We start from the raw sequence: 13,756 nt of genomic DNA on the forward strand, positions 1-13,756 counted from the left end.
TGGGCGGCGTTCCGGGACCAGCGCAAGCGTTTAAGGCGTACCAATTAGCAAAGGACCTCGACGCTGGCATCGAATGGGTTGCTTAGGCACGATACCATGGTTAGGATAGGCGAATTTATGTCATGTCATACAAGTAACGACTCTACCATTTTGGAAACTTCTTCAGGGTTGTCGCTTCACACCTTATTCTGTCCTTGTGTTACCTTGCCAACAAATTCCTCCACGTCCGCCCACAGATCCTCAGGCTTCTCCAACGCCCCAAAATGCCCACCATGCTCGTGCACGCTGTAACTCACCAAGTTTGTCTCGCTTTCAATGATGTGCTTTATACCTGGAAACAGTTCCATGGGGAAGAATGAGTACCCCGTAGGCTTCGTCAATGGTGGGAATTCTACTCGGTTCCCGCGAAAGATAGATCGGTAGGGGTAGATGCTGCGCGGGAAGGAGCCGGTGAAGTAGTACAAAGACACGTTTGTGAGGATGGTGTCGAGAGGGGGGGTTTCGTCCGTCCATTCGAGAAACTTCTCGCCAATCCAGGCTAGTAGGGCGAGAGGATTGGAGGAGAGGACGTGGCCAATAGTACTTGGGCGAGTGCCTGGAGGGAGAAGGAGTGGGAAGTCAGTGTCATGTAGAGGTGTGATGAAGGACGTTACGTACCATGCTCTTGCGCGTACGCCATCCCAATGTTGCGCCATTCGAGCGCTCTATTTAAAGCCTTTGTCTCGAGAGCGCTCAGCTTCTCGCGCTGTGGCTCTGTTTGTGTGCTGTACATATTCACTGCGCACGCTCGTTAGCGTCTCAGCCCTTCTCCCTTTCCTCTTTGAACAACGTACAGTGCACACCAACAACACTTTCATACGAGGGCGCCATGAGCCTACACAGCATACTTCCCACATCCCCTCCCTGCACAAAATACTTGTCAAATCCGAGATTCCGCATCAACTTCTCCATGACCTCTGCGGAATCTTTCATCGTCCAGTCCCTCTCCAACGGCCCACCAGAAGAAAGAGTATATCCGGGTAAACTCGGAACAACGATGTGATACGGGCTTTCCTTGCCTTCATACCTCTTCTGTAGCAGCTCCAGCATCGGGAGGAACTCGATGAAGCTGCCGGGCCAGCCGTGCATAAACAATATCGGAATAGCATCTCTCCGTTGCGAAAACAAGGCCACGAAATGGACGGTGATCTCACCAATGGTCATCTTGTAATTGGGAAATGAATTGATGTGTGATTCTTGGGCGCGCCAGGAGTAGGTGTTTAGCCAGTGGTCCTTCGCAGCGGAAAGCCATTTGTATGTGACACCGAAGTCCTCCTTCTCCTGCTGGTTTTCGTACGTCTTGGGCCCAAGCTTGGACAATTCGAGCAACTGGCGCCATTCCGAAAGCTCCTGGTCGGGAATGTGAAGGGTGAAGGGGCGCGCGGAGGAGGGTGGTGTGTAGGTCATTGTGGTAGGATCGAGGGTCTTTGCGGTTGTACAAGGAGAGTTGTAAACTAGTGAGCTCAGTAGGGGGAGATGATACAGAGTTATGGGGAAGATGGCTGTGGCACGGTATTTGTATATCGGTATATGCTTGCCAAGGCTACGGGTACGGATACAAGTCGTACCGTGCGGGGAGAAGATACTGTGTACATGAGGTCACGGTAGGTGGGGGTTGGACGAAACCTTGTACCTTGTTCGAGCCGAACGGATGCCTCGGATTATGAACATGATTAGTATGCGATCGTACAATGTGTCTATGGAAGAACGACTAGTGGCTGGGGTAGGACGTCCCAGATGAGATTAGCACAAAGCGGGGCACCAAAACTCGCTTCGAAGGGGAAAGAGAAAAAGCCAATGCGACACGACGGGGCCAAGTGACCTTGTCTCTGGTGGCTCTTGCAAATGAGGGTACGAAATAGCGCCTTATAGGTATGGCTCCAGAAACATCCCTAAAACGGGCTAGCCCGCGGGTAGATTCTTTGGCCGCAATCGGCAACAACATCGGTGCCCCCGCGATTAGCTCATTATGCAGATGTTAGTTCCAATTCTTTTTCGTTCGACTCACCAGCCAGACTTCACTCTTCGTTCACTCTCACAATACGAAACGAAGTGTTGCAAGGCTCGCAATCATGGCGCCTCCACTTCTCGCCGCAATTGACCTGCTCGACTACACACAGCCCACCCACGGCCTCAACCCTCTGCAATTGTCCTACATCGGCAACGTCTTTGCCCGCGTCACCCCCGAGACCATCGATCAGGCCCTCTCCCACCTCCAGCAGTCTGTCGGTCGCTACACAAATTACCTCGGCGTCGCCTCGCTCGAGTCCATCGACGACGTTATCTCGCTGCTCGACGCCGGCGCCGCAAAGGTCTTTGTGACGCGCCCGCAGCTTTCCCGACTCCTCGAGAAGAACATAGACCAGGATCGGATAGTCTTGTGTCTGCCTGGAAGTACCCGGGAAGAGAACATCGAAGCGATTTCGGGGACCCAAGTCGACGTTTACTCTCACCAAATCGGGGACCTTGACCTGGTAGAGGCGTGGCTGAAGGAGCATGGGACGGAAAGACCAGAGGTGTTCGTATCCTTTGCGAACCCGACATTGGATGATGCGGTGAAGATTGCCAAGCTGGGTGGTGTACCTGTCATACCCGCGCAGGCGCTCAAGGTAGATGCGGAGCCAGGACCGGGCCTACTGAGCGTCGCGAAGTTGCTCATGGCAAACGCGGTTAGTGACCGACCGGATGGACTATTCACTACGCTGGTGACGGACGAGCGGGGAATTGCGCTCGGACTGGTGTATAGCAGTGAGGAGAGCGTGGCGAAGAGTCTGGAAACAGGAAGGGGTGTGTATCAGAGCCGGAAGAGGGGCCTGTGGTATAAGGGAGAGTCGAGTGGTGATATCCAAGAGTTGGTTTCCATATCGTTTGACTGCGACAGCGACTGCTTGCAGTTTGTTGTGAGGCAAAAAGGCAGAGGTAAGCATAATGGGAGGAGTTGGAGATGCGTGACTGATTAATTACCAGGTTTCTGCCACCTCGCAACGCCAACCTGCTTCGGCCAGTATCGTGGCCTTTCAAAGCTCCAAAAAACCCTCCAGAGCCGCAAGGAATCTGCACCGGCAGGCTCGTATACCGCACGATTATTCAACGACTCCCAACTCTTGCGAGCGAAGATTCTCGAGGAGGCTACCGAGCTGTGCGATGCGAACACGAAGCAAGAGATTGCCTTCGAAGCAGCCGACCTGCTATACTTCGCCTTGACTAAGTGTGTCTCAGCCGGCGTATCATTAGAGGACGTTGAGCGGAATCTTGACGCAAAGAGCATCAAGGTCAAGAGAAGGCAAGGCGATGCTAAACCTGCATTTGCCGCGCAAGCAGCAGCAGCAGCAACAGCAGCGACCAATGGGGGATCCAATGGAACCGCGACGAAAGAGGAAATCAAGGAGGCAGCTTCGATACCAAAGAGTAAAGATGACCCAGCAGGTCTGAAAAACGGCCGGATAGCCATGAAGCGGATGGTCACGTCACAAGAAATGCCACAAAAGATACAAGCAGCTCTCCAGCGCCCGTCACAGAGATCCAGCGAAAAGATCATCGGCATTTGCAACCCCATAATAGAGGCTGTCAAGACGCGAGGTGATGCCGCAGTGTTGGAATACACACACAAATTCGAAAAAGCAACGTCACTCACATCACCTGTGTTGAAGGCACCATTCCCGGAACACCTCATGCAACTCGCGCCTGAAACCGCAAAGGCCATCGATATCTCCTTCGAGAACATCCGGAAGTTCCACGCCGCGCAAAAGGAGGAGAAGCCTTTGGTTGTCGAAACGATGCCCGGTGTGGTCTGCTCACGCTTCTCACGTCCCATCGAGCGTGTCGGTCTCTATGTTCCCGGCGGCACCGCAGTCCTACCCTCATCTGCGCTCATGCTCGGTGTCCCTGCTTTGGTCGCTGGCTGCAAGAAGATTGTCCTCGCAACACCACCGCGTTCGGACGGATCCGTAACCCCCGAGATTGTCTACGCTGCGCATAAAGTCGGCGCCGAAGCCATCGTCCTGGCAGGCGGCGCACAAGCTGTAGCAGCAATGGCCTACGGTACCGAGAGCGTTTCCAAGGTCGACAAGATCTTGGGACCTGGCAACCAGTTCGTTACTGCCGCGAAGATGATCGTTTCGAACGATACCAATGCCGGTGTAAGCATTGACATGCCCGCCGGTCCCAGCGAAGTCCTCGTGGTCGCAGATTCCTCCGCAAACCCCAAGTTTGTTGCCTCAGACCTGCTCAGTCAAGCCGAGCACGGTGTCGACTCGCAGGTCATTTGCATTGCTGTGGGTCTCAGCGAACAGCAACTCGCCGCTATCGAGGACGAACTCGACGAGCAGGCCAATGCGCTCCCGCGCGTGGACATTGTGAGAGGCGCGATTGAGCACAGTCTCACCCTAGTAGTAGAAAACATCCAGGAGGCAATGGAGTTGAGCAACCAGTACGCACCCGAGCATCTCATCCTGCAAGTCCAGGATGCGGAGAAGGTTGTGGATCTTGTCGAGAACGCTGGATCCGTGTTCATCGGGCAGTGGACACCCGAATCTGTTGGTGACTACTCGGCGGGCGTGAATCACTCACTGCGTAAGTCTCAACGCTAAGCTATCGGAATGAACAATACTAACGTCTGCACAGCAACATTCGGCTACGCAAAGCAATACTCAGGAGTCAACCTCGGCTCCTACATCAAGCACATTACCAGCGCCAATCTCACCTACGAAGGGCTGCAGAACGTCGGCACTGCAGTAATGGAGCTCGCGCGCGTCGAACAGCTAGAGGCGCACCGACGGGCCGTGAGTCTGCGGCTAGGCGTTGCATAGATCTCCTACATACTTGCAGATGAATAGAGCTCTTGGCTATTCTCTTGTTCTGTTTCTGCTTTATTTATGTATGGTTTCGTCTTGTCTTGGAACAAGTTGGGAACCGGTGGTGGTTCGGTTCGCTTCTGCATGAGCGCAGAGCCTCTCATCAAGCGAGGCGTTTCACGTCCCGCCCCGTTCCAGGTTGACAACGTCAACGGCGCGATCGGACGGGAAACAGAACACGATCTTGCGGAAGCGAGTGCGCCGTCAAAACACCTCGCTACCACATTCCCTCATGAAGCATCGCCAAACCTCTGTACAAATTGTTGCTCCTTCATCTAAAACTCGCCTCTATCGAGTAAATCCACTTCCTTAGCACACCGCCAGCCTGGTCTACCATCGCAATGATATTGATATTCTACACCGAGAAACATGCACCCACCGGCATTACAATCCCATCTATTCCCTCATGCACATCCTCGTCGCCCAGATCTCTTCCGTCCCAAGATAGCCTAGCGCGGTGGATACATCTATGATCTCCAGGACGTCGTTTCATAAACCGCTGAAACGAAGTTCCTCAAATCGGACCATGCCCTGCCGCATTAGCGGGTACCCACTGAGTGTATACAAAATGAAGTGTACCCAGGTGAGTTTTTCGCGCTCCAAGCTGTGCTTAGCTTTACTTTCACTACTTACTGGTGTCTCCGTTCTTTACTATCTCTTAAGACCTTACATTCTTTTACTATACAGATACAGAAGCTTGCTTCGTTACATTCACTTCAATCAACACTCCAACCGCTCGAATTCAGACCGTCACTACACCACGTCGTCCCCCTTCCAACCCACCGAATAAAATCATATCAAGTCAAACCAAGAATCTTTCAAGATGCAGCTCTACTTCACCGTTCTTACCCTAACTTCCACCTCCGCCGTCCTTGCCGCGGTCCCCACCTACGGCCAATGCGGCGGAACGTCCTACACCGGCGAGACCACCTGCGATTCTGGCAGCGAGTGCACGGAGTATAATCCTTGGTACTCGCAGTGCGTCCCCTCCGCCAACTCCGGATCCAACCCAGGTTCTGGCAACGGTGTAGCATCCAGCTCTGGAGCCCCGGTCGCAAGCAGCAATGCGGTCGCAGGACCTAGCAGCGGTGCTCCGGTGCCGTCCGGTAATGCCAGTCTTCCAGTAGGAACGGGCGTGGGCACGGGTGTTGGCAGCGCATTAACGACGATGGTCACGCGTGCGAGCTCTGCTGCAGCGGCATCTTCCACAGCTTTGGTAGTGTCCGATGTAGCTGTTACCAGCTCGATCGTCGTCACGCCATCTACTTCCTCCTCTGTCGCCGCCGCCCCTATCTCCACGGGTGCTGCTGTGAACAACACCGGCAGCAGCGCGAGCGGCGCGTCGTGCTCCATCAACGAGGCCTTCATAGCCAAGGGGAAGAAGTACATCGGTGTGGCGGCTGATAAGGGGACGCTCAGCGATGCGACCAATGAGCAGATCATCAAGGATAACTTTGGGCAGGTTACGCCTGAAAATTCGTGAGTTGTTTCCCTTTCCCCTCCCTCTCCCCAATCCTAGATAGGAGGACGATGCTGACTCGGGCAATAGCATGAAATGGGACGCTACCGAAAATGTCGAAGGGACATTCACCTTCACCGGCTCCGACGCCCTTGTAGACTGGGCGACTGCCAATTCGAAGCTGATCCGTGGGCACACGACGGTGTGGCACTCACAACTGCCCACGTGGGTGTCGTCGATTACGGACAAGACGACGTTAGAGAAGGTCATGAACACGCATATCGAGACGCTGCTTGGGCAGTACAAGGGGCAGATCTATGCTTGGGTGAGTCGCCCTCTCGTCCTCTCCCCCTCTTCGTTTCGTGACCTGTGCTAACGGATGGATAGGACGTTGTCAACGAGATTTTCGCTGAAGACGGCAGCTTCCGCTCTTCCGTCTTTTACAACGTCCTAGGCGAAGACTTCGTCGCGACGGCCTTTAAGACCGCGCGCGCCGCCGACCCTGCCGCAAAACTCTACATCAACGACTATAACCTCGACTCTGCATCCTACGCCAAGACCAAGGCCATGGTATCCAAGGTTACCGAGTGGGTCGCGGCGGGCGTCCCCATCGACGGTATTGGCTCGCAATCGCACTTGGCTGGCAGCTGGCCTATTTCGGACTATCCTGCTGCGCTGAAGAGCATCTGCGCTGTAGTGGAGGAGTGTGCCATTACGGAGCTGGACATCAAGGGCGCGGCGGCGAGTGACTATGAGACTGCAGTGCAAGCGTGTTTGGATGTTGACAACTGCGTCGGTATCACCGTTTGGGGTGTCAGCGACAAGGACAGCTGGAGGGCGGACGCTACGCCGCTGCTTTTCGATACGAGCTTCAAGGCTAAGGATGCGTACAATGGAATCTGCAGCATCTTGTAAATGCCGAGTCGAAAGGAACTATATTCATTGTATATAATATATCTCTTGTAGCAATGTACGCGCATAGATCTCTTGGCGGGATCACAATCCATTGGGTATCATTCCATAACGCCTTTCCAAGCAAATGAGGATGTGTTAGTTTATAATTCTTCTTCCTCGTCCGGCATTCGTGCTGAAACAAGGCCACCATAATCAGCCCATGTCAAGCCGTTGATGCCCAGGGCTGCATCATATGCTATTCGCCAGTTCTTGAGTCTCTTGCGTTTGTGCTCGTTAGTTGCACTGGGCGTCTCACTGTCTAGGCGTTTGGTGTCAGTGGCTGGTGTGGTGTTGTGAACTGATGGAAGCTCAGAAATGTCGGTAATGGTGGTGGTATTCTGCCCGTCCTCTAGCTGCTTCGTAGGTGAAGTGGATTTCTCCGTAGCACTGGCCTTGGGGGTCGTTTCTTCGCGCAACACTAAAACATCTGCCGGTGCCGTGAAGTAATTCGCAGAGTCTACGTCCTGCTCTGCCGAAACGGCACCTGCGCCTTCACCGTTTAAATTTGGAATTGTAGGATTGACGGCACGAGGGCTCCCGGTACCTGCGCTACTGCTTTGCGTCTGATTTTGACTCTCACTTTGCATGCGTCTTTCGTAATTCTCTTGTTCCAATCTGGCTGCATATATCTTCATCATCTCGTTGTCATGGCGAAAGGTATGTCCCGAGCAGAATGGCCCGAATAAGGATCGCATACCTAGCTCCGGATCCCATCTGTTCTCGTCCACGGTGCAGGGAAACACATCTTTGGGTCTGAACGCATCGACTAGCTCACACAGTTCGGCAAAGGAGGAGTGGCGCGAGTAGGGAAAGCGTATCGTTCTGCGTGGCGGACGTCAGTAATTCCTTGCATATTCAGGTACGATGGTCACTGCAGCGGCAATGGTAGGACGGAAACTGTCAAGGTTCAGAGGTATCAGACGCGCCCATACCTGTTCAAGAGGCTTCCAACTTCTTGAGGTCTTGTCAGATGCGTTGAAAGAACAGTGGCGAGGTTCTCTAGGCGAATTTCGGGCTCTTTTTCGGGGCATTCCTTTTGCAAATCCATGTCAAGGTCAATCGTCCCATTGCGGTCCTTGAGGGCTTCTTGTAGTACGATCGACAATTTCGAGAGGACTTGCTCGTCTTTGATGGTCTTGGCGCAAAGCTCGATGATCTTACTGATATTGGCTGCATTCCCTGTCTCAAGCTCTTCTTTTTGATCTAGGTCACCTTTACCACCTCCCGCGCCCAGCTCGGCTATTTCTACATTGGTACCTTTGACTCGCGTTACAATGGGAATGATGTGAACCACGCGAGCATTCTGGAGTGTAGCCATTAGCAATGCTCCATTGATACCTCGGAAGCATGTTACGTAGCCAAAGATGACAAAGGCGATCTGACTTACCTTGTCATGATCCAGGACAGGACAGCCCATACCACGTTCACACGAGTGAATCCGCACATCCGGCCGAGACGTCAAGCAACCAGGCTGCATTCGATTGCCATTCCGAAAACCGCACAGCGCAGGCGCTTCTTGGACGTTCAAACCACTCTCTCGTAGGAACCTGTTCTCGACTTTAACGTCGAGGCCTACTTCCCGTAGCGACTTTTTGTCGAGACTGGACAATGAGCCGTAAATTCCAGTCCGATAACTGTCCAAGTGAATTCTCGATCGCAGAAATCCAGAAAGAGCTATCCAAACGTTTTCATATCCAAATGTCCACGAATGAAAGTAGAAGACGGTATCGTCGGGGTATTTCGAGACTTTATCCAACAGCTCCTTAATCCCCTCTGCTTTCGATTGAAACTCGCGGTAGGGATGCGATTTGGTTGCAAACGTGGTATCCAAATACATGCAGTCCAGTCGTCGAGATCCAAGAGTATATGGTAACAAAATCGGGTTCTTCACGAGCGAGTCCACCCACCAGGTCTCCGCTCTGATGTCACCAGTGTACAGAATTGCTTTGCCATGGCCTTCAATGAGGAACATGACGGCGCCGATGCAGTGGTTGGCGTCAATGAGGGTGACTTGGATATTGTTACCGGGGGCGAGCTCGATAGCAGTAGGCGTGTCGAGAGGCAGTGGCTTCGCCAATCTACGCATGCTCCTGTCGTAGGTGACATTGCGGCTTTCCAGTTTTCCTTGAGCAAAGTTGATGCGGTAATGGTACTTTTCCAGCCGAAGTAAAATCTCACGTGTGGCGGCCGAGCAATAGACGAAGGGCGCCCTCAGCGATTCCAAGCCCATGAGGTGGTCACTATGTACATGGCTCAGAAAACAAGCCAAGGGCGCCTTATGTGCGGGTTGATGTCTGAAGTAATCGATCCGGATTTGAGGGAACTCGGCCACGACTCCTTTGAAGGTTGACATGCTCGCCGGAGACGGCTCATTGCAGCTCAACAATAAGAAGGGCGAGTCGACGATTGCTGGAGTTACCGGATCGGGTAGTGCGTGAAGCGTTGGTGGAGGCCCAAGGTGCCAGGTTGGCCGAGGGCAGCATTGCCGGGGTGCGATGTGGACGTGGATGCGCAGGCGAGTGGCGAGCGATTGGCAGGGGCGGGCGGGATGCGGCTTCCCGATCTAGGCCGAAACCAGGGCTCGTCTCACGCAGGTTGGGATGCGAATGCCATGGTGCTGCTGGTGGACGCCAAAAGCGCGGTGCGGCAGCCCGAAGCCTACGGTGGTGTGCTGCTGCTCGATAGGCACCGCTGGGGATGCCGCTATCCACGTGAAGGGCCCGGGAAATGTGCGCTTGGCTTGCAGGTTTCCGTCCTCGTGCAGAAGCTCGCAGTCACGAAGAGCCAACCAAGCGCCCGCGCCTCAGGCCGACGTGATGTCGAGGACGCAGGGCAGGCGGCGATTGGGCGGCTCGCGCGTGCATTACCTACAGAACAACACACGGTGGCGGACAGCGCAGAGGCAGAGGGACATGTCAGTCGCACGGCCAGACGCGAGGCGTGTGGATGGGCGGCCGTGCCTGTGGTGGCATCGACAGGGCCTCGCTGGGCTTGTCGAGCCCCGGTCCATGCCTGGGCAGTGGGATGCATTGCATTGGGGAGGATCCTCGAGTCCGCTGTCCTGTCGACTAATTTGAGCGAGACGAGGCGGTGAGACCAACGCGCTGCTGCTTAAGTCGACCGTCGTGCCCCTTTGCGTGCTGGCCCGTTCTGCTGCTCGCCGCACACAACCTCCTCCGGCACCGTTCCGCACGCTTGCACATTGCCGCCTCCACATCTTGACTGACTTCGCAAAACGCCCCTTCTAGCCCTCCCGAGCTTCCTCCTTTTTGAATCTGGCCGATCCACACGCTGCCAATCTCCCAATCTCCCCGGAACTTAAGTAGTCGGATCGCCCGCGCCGCACGTTTCGCAGAGTCCAGCTATTTTCAAGTCTCGTGGAACCCTTGTTCAGGTCACCTGGGAGCCTTGCACGCAGCGGCTGACAATCGAGCTGAGGAACACTATTGGACGGCGCACACCCTCGGAGCCTTGCAAACGGTCAACTGCGCACTGTCACGCCCGAGAATAAGCAGCATTCGACTTCGGGTGCTTTTTGAACAAAAGGGAGGCGCCACCGCGCATCTTGTTTCCTTCTTCTGCCTGTTTCCTCGGGTCACGGTCCATACGAGCCGCCATCGGACCACCGAACACGTTGTCAGCTTGTTAGCTGAACCGCGACATCACTCTGGGAGGCACGACGCAATACTGCACATTCTACGACTACACACCCCAAGCCAAAACCCGAGTGCGTCGCGCTCTCCCACGCAACAGCCATGCACAGAAAGAACCCAATTTCCGTACTCGTTTACAACGCGCTTTTCCCCACCCCCTCGCCCAACGACCCGCCCTCCTTCTCTGCACATCTCTCCAAGAACCTCGTCGGTGAGGTTCGCATCGAAACCGCCACTTTCTACGGCTCGCTCGACACCATTGAAGCGCGATACCCAGGTCTCAACTACGCGCACGCCCCGCATCGCAGGCGCCTCGGTCGCTTCCCGCACCACAGAAAGCTGTTCGATGCCTTCGACAGACTGGGCCTGACCGACAGCGAGATCCAGGGCTTCTGCAGATGGGAAGGCACACTCTGGGCGCGGGAACGGTACGAGCGCGACGAGGGTGTAAAGGTGCGGGACACGACGGGCATGGAGATCACAGAGTGGGTTGACCGGCGGAGAACAAGTTCTTCTAGAGGGAAGAACGGCATCAACGTCAAGACCGACATCGAAGTTGAGATCGAGGAAATGCCCTCTTCAACAGAGATTACCGACCCTGTACGACCTGTAGACACAGAGATGCAGGATTCCAGTGACGACGACGACGACGAAGAGGAGGGAGAAGAGCAGGTCCTGGACGAGAGCGTGGGGTTTGCGCTCAACCAGCGGCTCATGCAGGCGGCAGCGTTGCGAGAGCAGGGCCAGGACGCGCCCATGGACCCGGAGTGGGAGCAATATCTAAAGGATGCACAAGAGCGGGGCGAGCATCTCGGTGAGGCAACGAGAGAGGTGCTGAGGACTATGGCGGGCGAACTCGCGAGAGTGAACCCGTCCGAAGGCCCATCCGCGCCTACACAGCCGTACCCGCCTGCTGCTCCGGCGTGAGCTTTTCACCATTTCCTCAATCTCGGTTGGCATCTTGCATTCAATACCCAGTTTAGCACCCACCACGCACGCACTCCGCTCACCATCAGCCGCGCGCACTACCCCCAGCCGCGTATACCACAGCCTTCCCCACCACACCGCGCGACAACTTTGTTTTTACACATATGAAGCACTGCATGGCGTCTCGGAGGCGTTATTGGGCCCACAGGGTTTCGGTTCCGTGGATTTTGGATAGAACCCAGGTGGCTAGCTAGGAGTAGCAGCCAAGCCAGAGGGCGCTCATCATTTTTGCTCTTGTTGATTGGAAAACGGTAGCATAGATTTCGCCGTCGAAACATTTGGTACGCATAGGCATGGCATATTCATAATGAAGAGAGCATGGTTTTCGCTCGAACGGAAACCCGTAGCTTGTTCTTCGCAACTTTGGCTTGACGAAACAACTCCGCTTGCCACGCGGCTGTATGATGTCGCTGAATTCCGAGATGTGACCGACCTCGGCATAGTCGTCAAGGACTCGCCAGAGGAACGCAACGATCTTACTGGTTTTTGCGATTACTGCTTTGTAGCAGTCCACCAAGGTTTGTACTGCGCGATGCCGTGGCTTGCAAGGCACTCAGACTTCGAAACAGTAGATGATGAACCCACGCTTCGCACTGGAAGTGAGGCGTGCCCTCTTCAGCAAATAATTTTAAAATTCTTGTTCTTCTTCACCGACATGGTATACTCGTGCATCGTACGCTCGTAGTCCTTCATGCCTGCGCAACACCTGCAAATGCAATGTTCCCCATAACCATGTTGTGAAAGTGGTCTTTCAGCTTAGACCGAGCATCGCTCCGAAGCGGCCTGCGTCGACAAGGAGCATCCTCCCAGTCAGTCATGTCATATCTCATAAACCTGATATTTCGAATCACATGCCCTCAACCAAGTCTCTTCCCCAAACCCGAGAACCCGCCTGCGAACCCCCGCTTCATACCCCTCGTCTGCCTCCCGCTTCCACCCTGCTCATCCACGTCCATCATATCCTCATAACCCTCATCCCGCCTCTGTCCTCCGCCCTTCCCCTTATCCTCGCTCAACTGCAGCATAACTTCCAAGGCTCTTTCCTTCTTCCGCCTCAGCATTTCGCGCTCCACAGCTGCTTTCCTGACCTCCGCAACACGCAGTTCCAGATCCTCGAGCGCGGAGCCGCATCGGTTCGACCAGTTGGCGAGGGTGGCTTGCAGCGCGGGGAGCGAGCCCGGTGCGAGGTCGCGAAGGGGTGCAACGCTGGTTACTGAGACGACGGAATGTGCTGGGTCGAGAGTGGCGGTGAGGAGGCCGGCGTAGATGGCGGTTGTGAGGAGTTGTTCGAGGGCGCGCGGGGTGGAGAGGTCGAGTGCGGACATCAGCGCGGGGTATGTGAGGGTGGAGTGGGAGCGGGCTAGTGGGAGGAGGGAGAGCATGAGGAGCTTCTCGTGCTGTTTGTCTGAGAGCTTAGGAAGATCGCTACGGCCTGTAAAGTCATTAGCATTGTACTCAAGACGCCATAGCAATACCATCCTGAAGTGTAGGTTTACTCACCCTTGTAGTCTTCCCATGTTCCCCAAGCAAAGATCTCGAGCAATGTGAGGTACGAAGCGTGTTCAGATTCCCGTAGCTTCTGGATGTTGGGGGTGAGTATGAGCTCTGCAAAGACGAAGGTGTTTGGCGCGGAGGTAGCTTGCGTTACGAGGTCGCTTGCTGCGCGTGGGGAGGTTGCTGTCTTGCTGAGTGCGAGAAAAGGCTCCAGCGCATTGAGCGCTTTAGTCTGCTCCATTCTGATTGCTGCGCAAGCTGAGTAACCGTTTGATGGTTCAGGAGATATCAGACGTGTAGAGGGGGCAGAGGCGGTA

At 54.7% G+C, this 13,756-nt stretch overlaps 6 protein-coding genes across 6 annotated transcripts; 3 read left to right on the forward strand and 3 right to left on the reverse strand.

The window, feature by feature from the left end:
- Positions 1 to 176: 176 nt before the first annotated feature.
- On the reverse strand, positions 177 to 1,446 carry N0V89_002911 (uncharacterized protein; the record flags this gene model as incomplete). The annotated part of the gene is made up of 3 exons (XM_056211715.1): positions 177 to 595; positions 658 to 777; positions 834 to 1,446. The coding sequence occupies 3 exons, from the start codon at positions 1,444 to 1,446 to the stop codon at positions 177 to 179; spliced, it is 1,152 nt and encodes a 383-aa protein (XP_056075188.1).
- A 665-nt stretch (positions 1,447 to 2,111) lies between these two features.
- Positions 2,112 to 4,847, forward strand: HIS4 (trifunctional histidinol dehydrogenase; the record flags this gene model as incomplete). Its single annotated transcript, XM_056211716.1, has 3 exons — positions 2,112 to 2,958; positions 3,007 to 4,611; positions 4,663 to 4,847. 3 exons carry the CDS (start codon positions 2,112 to 2,114, stop codon positions 4,845 to 4,847), a joined length of 2,637 nt encoding a protein of 878 aa, XP_056075189.1.
- An 868-nt stretch (positions 4,848 to 5,715) lies between these two features.
- On the forward strand, positions 5,716 to 7,266 carry XYNF3_1 (Endo-1,4-beta-xylanase F3; the record flags this gene model as incomplete). The annotated part of the gene is made up of 3 exons (XM_056211717.1): positions 5,716 to 6,371; positions 6,442 to 6,676; positions 6,739 to 7,266. 3 exons carry the CDS (start codon positions 5,716 to 5,718, stop codon positions 7,264 to 7,266), a joined length of 1,419 nt encoding a protein of 472 aa, XP_056075190.1.
- Positions 7,267 to 7,406: 140 nt separating this feature from the next.
- Positions 7,407 to 9,535, reverse strand: SWR1_2 (swr1 complex component; the record flags this gene model as incomplete). Its single annotated transcript, XM_056211718.1, has 3 exons — positions 7,407 to 8,127; positions 8,238 to 8,608; positions 8,693 to 9,535. The coding sequence occupies 3 exons, from the start codon at positions 9,533 to 9,535 to the stop codon at positions 7,407 to 7,409; spliced, it is 1,935 nt and encodes a 644-aa protein (XP_056075191.1).
- Positions 9,536 to 11,060: 1,525 nt separating this feature from the next.
- On the forward strand, positions 11,061 to 11,885 carry N0V89_002915 (uncharacterized protein; the record flags this gene model as incomplete). Its single annotated transcript, XM_056211719.1, has 1 exon — positions 11,061 to 11,885. One exon carries the CDS (start codon positions 11,061 to 11,063, stop codon positions 11,883 to 11,885), a length of 825 nt encoding a protein of 274 aa, XP_056075192.1.
- A 917-nt stretch (positions 11,886 to 12,802) lies between these two features.
- Positions 12,803 to 13,680, reverse strand: N0V89_002916 (uncharacterized protein; the record flags this gene model as incomplete). The annotated part of the gene is made up of 2 exons (XM_056211720.1): positions 12,803 to 13,377; positions 13,446 to 13,680. 2 exons carry the CDS (start codon positions 13,678 to 13,680, stop codon positions 12,803 to 12,805), a joined length of 810 nt encoding a protein of 269 aa, XP_056075193.1.
- Positions 13,681 to 13,756: the final 76 nt, after the last annotated feature.

The sequence above is a fragment of the Didymosphaeria variabile genome (genome assembly GCF_027946475.1).
Source record: "Didymosphaeria variabile strain IMI 356815 chromosome Unknown scaffold_2, whole genome shotgun sequence".
Lineage (NCBI taxonomy): Eukaryota > Fungi > Ascomycota > Dothideomycetes > Pleosporales > Didymosphaeriaceae > Didymosphaeria > Didymosphaeria variabile.